We start from the raw sequence: 12,044 nt of genomic DNA on the forward strand, positions 1-12,044 counted from the left end.
ACTTTGATTTCTAAACTTCCATGCCATTGGTTTTAACTTAAATTAAAGGTCGTCGATTGTGACTAGGAGTATATATAGATTAGGTTGAATCGAGAAATAATCAAAGTAAACTAAATTTGATTTAATAACGACTGAGGATGCAATATGAACCACTAAATCCAAAAATATAAATGGATATGGATAGATTGTTTTATAGTATAGTATTGACATTTCATAACCATATTGTATGGTTTTAATTCGTTATAATTTTCCTTTACAATTCAAATGTTGGTACCTAAAAACATTAATTTTCCCTTAGGAAAAACACTAAAATTAAGTCCTAATTAAGTGCATGATGTGTGTGTGTGTATATATGTATAGGTTTTTTTGGAAGAGGGATTTTAGCTCTAAAGTTGTTGAGTCAACCCATCTGCAAAATAAGCCATACAAGGGTCCACGTCGTCCATTAACAATCTATCCGCCGCGGTGACATCGTCGGTGCCGGTGCAGCCATCGGCTTCCAATCCCAGCTCGTTCTCCAAATACTTAAACCACTTATCATTTTCGAATTCCAGTCTTTTTTCTGTTCCAAAGTTCGAACCTTGACAGTAATATTGATTTACCTCGTTAGATCCAAATAGATCTATGTCCTCTAAATCTAATATGTTCCAAAAATCTTTGTCCCATTCCAACGGGATTTCGATTGATTCCAATTCCGATTCCGACCTTATTTGCTTATTCTCTTTCTTCTTCTCCACTTCCTCTCCAAAATCTAAGTGGTTTTGAGGCCAAACTTTGTCGACTTGGCTACTTGAGTTTGAATTTGAGGTGTTACTCGAAAGGGAACTCGTGGTTTGTTGTTTAGGACAAAAGAGGCCGTTGTTAACAGAGCTAGTCTTGTTCGGTTGTTCGGTCTCTAAGTCTTGAGTTTCATTGAAGAGGCGTAAACTCAAGGAGGAAGATGATGAAGTTGTCGGAGACTCCTTTGGTTCGTTGCAATCTTTGGTTATCATCGTCTTTAATAATCTCTTCTTTAAGTGTGTGTTCCAAACATTTTTTATCTCGTTGTCTGTTCTTCCCGGCAAACGAGATGCAATTTTAGACCACCTATAACGTGTTAAATTTGTTAAACGAAGAAAGATTAGAATTTATAATAAAAACTCGTAAATGAAATCATACTTGTTCCCCCAAGTTTTATGCAACTTGATTATGGTTTCCTCTTCATCTTGCGTAAAGTTTCCTCGTTTTACATCGGGTCGAAGGTAATTGATCCATCTCAAACGACAACTTTTTCCACACCGCAATAATCCTATAAAATGAATTAAGGAAACAAAAAAAACATTAGAATTCAGTGTTAAATAAATGATAAATAAAACAAATATATTGTTGCTGAAAATCAAGCTAGATTATTAACCCTAACTATTCATTATAGGATCAAAATTTTCATGAATAAATAAAGAAGAAAAGGCTTTATGGGTAATTTTCTTTTTTTATTTATTTATTTTTTAAATCCACGTGGGATAGATTGAAAAAAAAATTTTGTGTTTTTTTGGTAAACAAGGTTGTTGGTCGGTTGGTTGAATTTAAGGTATCAGTCACTTAATATTGAAGAGTTTTTTTTTTTTTTTTTTTTTTTCAATTTTTTAGTTAGGTAGAAGATGGATTAATTACCATATATATTTTATACAATATTCTGAAGTAACGTAAAGAAATTAGGTGAATTGAAATGCTTTCAAAGAAAGACATCGTTTAAAAATGAAAAGAATTTGAATCGAGAAAAAGATCGTTAAACTAAACTAAGCTAAGAAAATAATACGGTACGAAATTTAAGTTTAGGGTCGGGTTTATGTCAATAAAAATAGGTTTAAAAGCGCAGAATTATATATCTAATTAAAATGGAAGGATTAATTATTAAAAAAAATATATCAGCAGAAATAAATTTTTTTTTTCTTATGATAGAATGACTTGAAAGGTCAGCACCCTCTATCCTCATCTACAGTAAATAATTAAAGTAACATATATAATTTTGTTTTATTATGACATTTAATAATTACTTCATTAAAATTTTCAAAATTTGAATAATATTATCCATTAAAAAAAAACCAAAATTTCGCGAGAAAAAAAAAATAAATAAGAAAAACACATATGGAGAATGTTAGAAATCACGACTCTCGATATCCACTTTGAGCATAAGCTTTCGTGACTTTGTTTTGGGTTTCCACAAAACGAGTCGTACAAATGGACCTTCTACTAAATTAATCAACGTGGGACTCAGACTCACACTCCCAATGTGAAAATGATTTGAAATAAGAGAGGGAGAGATGGTGGGGGGCGGCGGTGGACGGCGGAGAGAGAGGGGGAGAGAGTACCTGCTTGCTTAGGGAGAGCTCTCCAATTATCATGGCCGTAGGTTTGGATGAAATTGATGAGCCTGAGATCCTCAGCAGGGCTCCATGGACCTCGCTTCACTTGATTCTTATCGCAACATGGAGCCCTTCCCTTACCCATCTCTTTACCATATACAAATCTTCTTCTTCTTCTTCTTCTTATTATATCAAACAGGAGAGAGAAACTAGAGAGAGAGAGAATCTAGAGAGAGAAACTAGAGAGAGACAGACAGACAGACAGAGGACAGAACACAAGGTTCATACCCTAACGTAGGATGGGGGAATATGTTGTAATATATATATATATATATATATTATAAATAAATAAATAAATTAATTAATTAATTAATTAATTGAAGGATTTTAAACCATAATATTTTCCCCATAATTATATATTATTATTTTTCTACAAAGGAAAAAAAAAATATAAAAAGAAAAGGGATGGTCGGGGATTCCCTGAGGTCAATTTCAGGAAGGTAAGTTTGCAACCTAAGATCATCACCATCAACGTGACGGACAGGTTGAGGGGATCCATCGGATGTTACTGTTTTACCAAACATTAATTTTTATTTCATATCCTTCACTTAAATTAATTAATTAATTAATTCAATTTGACTATAGAATTAAATATATTTAATTAGTAATTACCACATCCTAATCTTTGGCTGTTCCATCAAATATTTATCTAATTTACCTAATTAATCATTTTTACCATTCAATTTTTAATCCCTAACTGTAAAAAAGTTAAATGGTAATTCAATAAAGATTCAAAGGATATTCCTTAATTAAAAAATTAAAAGTGATAGATGATGTAATTAGTGAGTTAGTTAATTAATAATTAATTAATTGTGAGTTTGGATTTGGTAGGAATTGAAAATTCTTTGGAGAAGTAGAAATTATAGGAGTTGAATATTAAATATACGTGGAAATTTGTTTTTAAAATTAAAAATAAAATTAGAGATCAAATTTTTAATTCTATAAAAATTAATAAATATTTTATAGAATTATTTTTATATAATTCTAATTTCAACCAGCTCCCTTAATTAGTTCACCTGTAAATGATTATTATTTTATTTAATTTTAGGATATATTTAATTATTGAAATTATGATGTCACAAATGGAATGAAAAATAAAAAAGTCAGATTATTTGGTAATCCAACAAATTTGGTGCCATTCAAAGGAAGAAAAAAAGGCATATATTATTATTATTATTATTATTAATTTGTTTGTCTTTTTTTTTTTTTTTTTTTTTTGTAGAAAAAATTGGTAGTGAAAGGAAAGTAGCAAATAATAATTATTAATAATGCAATGAACGTGTGATATTAATATTTTCTTGTGGTTAGTAACATTTCACTGACCATTGAGACTTTTTGGGATTACCAAACACCTACGAGTCCATACCAGAGACAGAGACATAAATGATTACGTATACGTGACGGTTCTTGATTCGAAGAAATAAAATTGATATCAATCATGAAGATTAATTGATATTTCTAATATCGTAAAAGAAATTGATAAAATATGAAAAATAAATATATCAAATAGGTGTTTAAACTGATAAATATTTTTATATCATTTTTTTTTCAAGAAATATTGAGTGATATAAATATTTATTGATTGTTTTTTTGTATAATTGAGATCTTGACGTGAACGGTAGATTTTAAAATAAATATAAATATTAATAACAAGGTAACTAAATATAATTTAAATGATTTATAAAGACATACTATTCAATTCTAAGTAGAAATTTAAAGTAGAAATTTTTAGTTATGGAAGAGAATGATTCAAATAATGAAGGGTGTTAAATCTTTTGAAAAAAAGTTTGAGACACCCATTTTAGAAATTTAAATATTAGGTTAGGGCGTGAAACAATAGAACATTTTTAGAACGGTTTCAAAAAATTGTCAATGTGTTTAAGAATATACAAATAAGCCAAAAGATTAGTGGATTCCAGATCCATGGAACGGCACGATGGAATGTGACAATACACAATACACAACAATCGTTACTGTCCTCAATCAAAAGTGATATTAGATGGTAGAGAATTTCAAATTACAGAAAGCATTAATCCTTCTATCTTAGCCATTTATGATACTCACTTATGACCATGTCAAAAGCTCTTCATGCCTGTATGTTTATTTAAAGTTTGACGTCATTTACATGCCCGTGTGTTTATTTAAATTTTGACATCGCTTAAATGACGTTAGATTAGATCATGAATTTCCATGCCTTTAATAATGTGAACACATTGAAATGAGCGGGTAATGTACAATTATACATTAAAACATTTCTTTAGTCAAACTTGAAATTGCAATTATAAATAGCATCAATAATCCAATAATAGTTTTAAAATTTTTCCTTGATATCAAACCTTATCAAACATTAGACTTTAAGTTCCTAATTTGGAAGAAAAGGATTCAAATTATAAAAGGGAGTCAAAGCATTTGAAAAAAGTGACGAAAACATTGCATCAATTTCATCTGTACGATGATTTATTTTTAATTAAATAAATACTAACGTTTTTTTATTTTTTTTTATTTTGTGGGTATTGTAAATGAACTTTATTATTCTTCCTTTATTGAGCACAATAAATGTAGAAATGAAAGTATAAACCCTAATTTCAAGAAGAATCAATGTCATTCAACTGTTGAGACAGACATATTTATGTTTGCATGTTCATCTACATGCAGCCTCAAACATGGCATTTAAATCCAACCATCATCTAATCCATTTATATCATATAATTCATAAAAAGAAAATATTAGAGATTGAAAAAAAAAATTGAATTTCTAGTTCTATGGTAAATCTAAAACATAAAACATAGTTGAGTAGATAAGACACATATTATCTTTCTCTAGTACGATCTAGATCCATTATAATAAGAGGAAAGAAAGAGTATGAAGTGCACCTGGAGAAGGACGACCAAACGCGCGCCTGCCTGTAACGCAAGCAGGAGTCATAGACAGGAGAGGACCCATAAAAATGAAAGTATAACCACCAGGATAAATTAAGCTTGATTCCCCCAATGAAAAATTGAAGAACTTTGGGAATAAATCTTACAATTTTCTTCCACGCAGAGACCAAATGGTTTTAGTAATGTTGAACTTGAAGGAGATAGAGATACACAGGAGAAATCTCTACTACAGAGTAATTAATAAAGTAAGGTTGGGCTAAAATATTTTCCATTAATCCACGCCAACAAAATAAAACTGAAAATTCAGAATTTCAGGATGCGATAGATAAATGCTTTTACAGGTAACCACCACCCCTCAGGGCGAGCACGAGATGGAGAACAGAACCACCCTCAATGTTGTAGTCTTTAGCCGTCTTGTCATCTGCTAGCTGTTTGCCGGCATAAATCAGCCTGCAAAACGGAGTGCATTTTCAAATTTTAAGTTCCATAAGCAATAAGCAAATCCCATTAATCCGTTTAGTCATTTTGATGGAGTTCAGAAATGTTGACTCACTAATTCTCATTACATGGGTATTATGATATATTTAACGCCACCCCAGAAAATAATAGCACAAAACAGATATTAGAAGAAAGAGCATGGGAAGGCCAACCAGAGAGCCTAGAAATCGTGGGCAAATTAAACTTAAGTAACGTGACTAACTCTATCAAACTATCAATTTTCAGGCTTAAGCTGTAACGGCCCAAATACACCGCTAGCAGATACTGTCCTCTTTGGGAAGGCCAACCAGAGAGCCTAGAAATGGTGGTTTGTTCTCCTTCCCAACCAATATGGGACATCACATAAGCAATAATGCATTAGACTTTCTGAAAACATTTATTTACATTTTAAATTTGAAGTGCGTGAAACTAACAAAATCTTCTGTAAATCTATATCAAGATTCTCATCTTAAATCTTCGTTTAAATTTTACTTAAGTGTAAATCTCACTACTTGGAATAAAACTTCAAAAACATGAAACATGTTAACATACAATAAAATACTAAATAGAGATGTCCATTATCTGAGCTCCAAATATGGGGGTGGAGATATATCCTTCAACCTAAGGACAGGGAAATAGATGTCTAATCCACTGAAATCTTCTCAAATTAGCAATGGACCTGTCCTTACGTTGTTTGAATTGTGCTATGTCAATACATTTTAAAATAACACTTCATGCATAAAATAAATGCTGGAATCTAAAATACTCCAACTTCATGAACCCTGTGCTAAGTAGGAAAGCTCCACGCCAAATTCTATTCTTAAACAGAGAAGGCATACTGATGCGTTTGAGGGAGATTCAACAAGGTATCCACATATACAAATGCCTATAGAAAGATTTAGTCATTGTAGTTCAAGTAATGGAGAAGAAGGTAAATGCAGACCTTTGCTGTACAGGGGGAATCCCCTCTTTCTCCTCCACCCTCTCCTTGACACGATCAATTGTGTCGGTGGGCTCAATGTCAATCTCAATTTCCTTCCCAGTCAGAGTCTTGACCTTAATCATAGTACCTCCCCTAAGCCTCAAGACCAGGTGAAGGGTTGACTCCTTTTGGATGTTATAATCTGCAAGCGTTCGACCATCTTCCAATTGTTTACCAGCAAAAATCAGTCTCTGCTGGTCAGGAGGAATACCTTCCTTGTCCTATATATAAACAAAACGATAAAACCAAATTGCTTAATTTCCCCGGTTGAAGCTAGAAGGAATGTAATTCAGAATTCAAAATATGATTATTTTTTTTTTAAAGAAAAGCACAATGGAATCAAATTGCCATATCAAATCTATGGGGACCATAACAGCTTGCAGAATTTTTTTTGTTGGGAAAGTGATTCGGCATGAATAAAAACATACACCAGAAAACAAAACAACGCCATGGAAGAAGCTAAATGGTAAACAGACATACGATAAGAATCAGCAAAAACTCAGAGACCATTACGCAGTTTATGTATAAAGGAAATGTGTCCGGAAAGGAAGAAAACCTACTCCAACTTAATTTGACTGACAATCGCAGCAAACAATCAAAAAGGAAACCATCGGCGCCAATTTTTTTAGTCCCCTATCCAATGGTTCATGCAAACATATGTTGGTGAGAATTGATTGAAAGAAAAAAAAAAAAACGGAGTTTCAATAACATCTCCTCTGCGACGAGGACGTAGATAATAACATCTCCTCTGCGACGAGGACATAGATAATAACATCTCCTCGGCATGAATCAACCTCCAAACGGCGAAGGAATCTCCAAGTCGTAAAACAAAGGTAATAACGATGAATTAAACAAGTAATCAGACTAAACATAAATCAAAAGGCAAAAAACTAAACAACAGGAAAATCAAAACCGAAATTCAACCAAAGAAACGTAAGCCAGAAATGAATTCATAAAAGGCAGTAAAGGGAAAGAACTCAGAAACTACAGACCTGGATCTTGGCTTTGACATTATCGATGGTATCACTGCTCTCCACCTCGAGCGTGATCGTCTTCCCAGTTAGGGTTTTGACAAAGATCTGCATCGCTTTTCTTCCCGCGTTCTCAGTAACAAAGCGAGAGAGAAAAAAATCGACAAAGATAACAAAAGAACTAAGCAAGTCTCGACAAAATTGGGCAAAATCCGTCTATTGTTTTGGTTAAAATTATTCTTTTATTTATTTATTTATTTATTTATTTATTTAAATTCCTCCACTATTTACCAAATTACCCCCCACCAGTTCAATGACAACCAATCTCTCCCACGTCATTTAATTAAATTACAATTGTTTATTCGATTTTTAAATTTAAAATTAAAATTAAAATTTTATTTAATTCAACACTAAATTTAGAATTTTTGAATCTTTATCTAAAAAATAAAAAATAAAAAATAAAAAATTGAATAAATAAATTTATATTCTGCATTATATTGGCGAGAGGACGAGATTCTGTGCGTAGTGGAACCTCATTTGGGCCCACTATTAAAGGCTTTTTGATTGAAGCCCACTGTAAATCGGGCCCATTTTGTACTATTTTATCCTTTAATTTTTTTTAATTAAAATAAAATTACAAAAAGGATTATTAATGAGGGTTGAATATTAATAATAATTATAATATAATATTATGAGAGAGTTTCATTAATGGGGGGGACATTAAATGCATTGATGTTACTTCCTAGTTTTGAAGGACCATTTTATTTAATTTTTCCAATGTTTGACCAACTCAATTAATATTAACATTTTCAAGGAAATTATGATATCTTATGTTATTTTAATTTATACCATAAATGTGGTCTTCTTTTGAGTTTACCCATAAACAACACTTTTTTTTAATTTAATTATTTCCTTAATTTTAATTTTAATTTTAATTTAAGGTTAAATTACAATGAATTACTAATTTTTCTTTAATTAGGTTTAATCCTCAACATAATTGAGGATTTAATAAATATTAATTTGGAAAATATATATTTTTTTGGGTAATTCATTTTACGAGGATTTAAAAATTAAATAAAATGGAAGTTGTAGAACCAAGAATGGTTGGGGTTGTTGCGTTGTGTTTAATATTACAGGAGAAATTAATTGAAGAAAGGGTGTTTTGGTCATTTCACGAAGTAAATCTTTTACTCTTCAAATTAATCGATTTCACACGTGGCATGCCCAAGTCAATGCACGTCTCTTATAATATCCCACACTCCAATTAAATTTAAATACCTTATTTTCAAACTATAAATTAGGTTTTAATTTTTAAATTTAATGTGCGTAGATTTTTTCTTAAAGTTTTTAAAACGTGTATGTTAGGGAGGAGTGTCCATACCCTTGTAAACAATGATTCATTTTCTTCTCCAATCGATAGGAGATCTCACAACTTAGCCAGTCATCGGGCGATGTGCCAACGAGGACGTTGGGCCTCGATGGGGAACAAAGTATTCTTTATACGGGTGTAGAAACCTCTCACGTGTTGAAGAGAAGCCCAAAAAGAAAAACTCAAATAGTACCATATGTGTTAATGGTGGGTTTTGTTGGATGATGAAAGTCCCACATCACCTAGTTTAGGGAATGATCATAAGTTTATAAACAAATAACACTCTCTCTATTGGAGTGTGACCTTTTGGGGAAGCCCAGAGCAAAGTCACGAGAGCTTGTGCTCAAAGTAGACAATATGATACCATTGTGGAGAGTCATGTCCATCTAACTTGTATCAGAGTCGTCGTATCAATAGATTGGTAAATCCTCAAATGTCTGACTCCTCGAAGGCAAAAATTACTAAGAGTCCAAATGAGTCGAGTCTCGATTAAGGGGAGGCGTACTAGGGGAAGTGTTGGATGATGAGAGTCTAAGCTATCCCGTTACTCGAGAAATAGTAGATAAATGATAGATTATATGTGTTTGAATTAATGAAAATAAAATAAAAAATGAAAATGGAAAGAAAATCCCGAAGCACAAAGCTTGGTTGGGCAATAAATGTGTGCATAACTAAAAACATTTTTGTTAATTTAAAATTTTTGAAGAAATAAAAATAAATTATTAAATATATTTTATAATATCGCCCTCTTAATTTTCTACGATATATAGAGACCTCTCTGCGGCCTTTGGACAAGAAAACCGACACTTCCATTTCTCTCTCTACTTTCTCTCTCTTCCTGTCTGAGAACAAATGGCCGCCGAAGTAAGCTCGCTCGTGCGAGTTCTTACAAGCTACAACAAAGCGGCGGCCGGAAACGATTCCGGCACCGAGAAATTAACGACTTTGATCACCCGAGACTTACTCAGCGGCGGCGAGTCTCAAGAATTGGACCTCGACCTCCATGTTCCTTCCGGCTGGGAAAAAAGGCTGGACTTGAAGGTACGATTTTTCTCCTTGAATTTTAAATTTTTAATTATTTTGTGGCTCTTGATGTTTGATTAATCAAGACCCATGTTGGAATTTTCGTTAAAAATGAAACAATTTTTTGTTTTTTTGTGTGTAATTTTGGACGGCAATGAAACAGAGTCATGTTCAAAAAAAGCAGAGTTCAATTATTTGAAGCGTCTTTTTGTGTGTGGATGATTAATTGATTCAATTTTAATTATTTCAGTCCGGAAAAATGTTCATTCAAAGATGCAATGTTCAAGATTTCAACAACAATCATCAAACGAATCAAACAGTACCAAAGCTTCAAGATTTGAACTTTCCACCGTCGCCGCCCAATTACCCAAAATTCCATTTCTCAACCCATTTAATGGACGAAGCCAATTTGGATTTGAAATTAGTTTCATCGCCGTCGCAGAGGACTAATTATCAGAGCGTTTGTACCTTAGACAAGGTCAAATCGGCGTTAGAACGAGCCGAGAGAAATCCCATCAGAAAACGGTCGTCACTCTGGAAATCGTCGCCGTCGGTATCGCCGTCGCCGTCTTATTCCTCCTCCTCGTCGTCAGCAGCTGGAAAGGAGTTTCAAGAAGAACCCAACTTGAAACATTTGTCGTCAACGCCGATTGTCGCCGGCTGCCCTGGTTGTTTGTCCTACGTGTTGGTGATGAAGAACAATCCGACATGCCCACGGTGTAGCTCCGTCGTACCGTTGCCGGCGGCGAAGAAACCTCGTATTGATCTGAACATTTCAATTTGATTGAAAGAGCGACAGAAATTATCATCTTCAAGACATAGATTTCTTCTTTCTTTTTTTTTTTTTTTCTTTTTTTTTTTGGGTAGCTGTACTTAAAATTAATAACTATTATGTTAAAAAAAAAAAAATACAAAAGAGGGAATTTAAATTCCTAGCAATATTTCTTATATGGTAAAAATAAAATAATCCATTAATTTACCTATGGTAAAAGGTAAATAATATTTTTAAGGAAGTTGAATTAATTGAAGAATTAAATTCTACCTATATTAATTGGTGAATTAATTTATAGTCGGCCATCCACTCTTCTTGTTGTTAGGTAATTAAAATGAAAAAAATAAAATAAGATAGACATAGTTGAAAATATTGTCGCAACATTATTAATGTTCGGTTACGAAAACTATATGTTAAAATAAATTGGGAAGAAAAAAACATGATATTAAATATTTAAAAAAGGGATAATAAATGAAGAATAATAAATAAAAGAAGATAAAATTAGAGGGGAAATAAATGAATGAAAGGGGCATTCAACCAAAGGAGATCATTTTATTGCTCCAAAACTAATTATTCAAACCCAAAATTAATAAATATTTATACCTAACATTCATTTAATGATAATTTAATTTTTCATACTTTTCCTACCTACGTTTCCCAAATGCTTTTAATGACCTTCTTTTTTTTTTTTTTAATAAATTCCAAGTTTAAAATTTTAATTATGTAATAATTAGTTGGTTTAATGGGTGTTTTTGAAATAATTATATTGAAATAATTGAGTGGAAATTAATTATAAGAAGCAAAACACGTGAACAATAATGAATGATGAATGATCATATTTATATATGTTAAAGAAATAAAGAGATGAGATAATTAAGACATTAATCATGATGAATTAATTGATTAAAGTGTATAAACATTAGGGATTTGGTGAGGAATCAGAGTCATTAAGCTCCTAATGTGAGGGGGAAAAGTTTGGTTGTCAATATCAATGTGTCAATTGAAGTATTGTTGGTTGAGGCAAATAAATCAAACAGACCTATCAACAATTGCCATTTAATGACTCCTAATATTTCAATTTTTGATTTTTGATATCGGTGTGAGAGCTAGCGGTGACGTTAAGTGCTTAACGGGGTAGTGTGAGATTCCACGTCGGTTTCAGAGATGAA

The 12,044-nt window shown here is 32.1% G+C and overlaps 3 protein-coding genes across 3 annotated transcripts; 1 reads left to right on the forward strand and 2 right to left on the reverse strand.

The window, feature by feature from the left end:
* Positions 1-153: 153 nt before the first annotated feature.
* LOC111776774 (transcription factor MYB63) lies at positions 154-2,623 on the reverse strand. Its single transcript, XM_023656130.2, has 3 exons — positions 2,349-2,623; positions 1,159-1,288; positions 154-1,086 (listed from the first exon to the last, which is right to left on the reverse strand). Exons 1-3 carry the CDS (start codon positions 2,485-2,487, stop codon positions 387-389), a joined length of 969 nt encoding a protein of 322 aa, XP_023511898.2. The 5' UTR covers positions 2,488-2,623; the 3' UTR covers positions 154-386.
* A 2,727-nt stretch (positions 2,624-5,350) lies between these two features.
* On the reverse strand, positions 5,351-7,914 carry LOC111777903 (ubiquitin-NEDD8-like protein RUB2). Its single transcript, XM_023657637.2, has 3 exons — positions 7,733-7,914; positions 6,702-6,961; positions 5,351-5,731 (listed from the first exon to the last, which is right to left on the reverse strand). The coding sequence occupies exons 1-3, from the start codon at positions 7,823-7,825 to the stop codon at positions 5,617-5,619; spliced, it is 468 nt and encodes a 155-aa protein (XP_023513405.1). The 5' UTR covers positions 7,826-7,914; the 3' UTR covers positions 5,351-5,616.
* Positions 7,915-9,858: 1,944 nt separating this feature from the next.
* On the forward strand, positions 9,859-11,148 carry LOC111776954 (uncharacterized). The gene is made up of 2 exons (XM_023656379.2): positions 9,859-10,121; positions 10,354-11,148. The coding sequence occupies exons 1-2, from the start codon at positions 9,933-9,935 to the stop codon at positions 10,885-10,887; spliced, it is 723 nt and encodes a 240-aa protein (XP_023512147.2). The 5' UTR covers positions 9,859-9,932; the 3' UTR covers positions 10,888-11,148.
* The last annotated feature ends 896 nt before the right edge of the window (positions 11,149-12,044 follow it).

Source organism: Cucurbita pepo, chromosome 16 (assembly GCF_057944985.1).
Source record: "Cucurbita pepo subsp. pepo isolate OVF chromosome 16, ASM5794498v1, whole genome shotgun sequence".
NCBI lineage: Eukaryota > Viridiplantae > Streptophyta > Magnoliopsida > Cucurbitales > Cucurbitaceae > Cucurbita > Cucurbita pepo.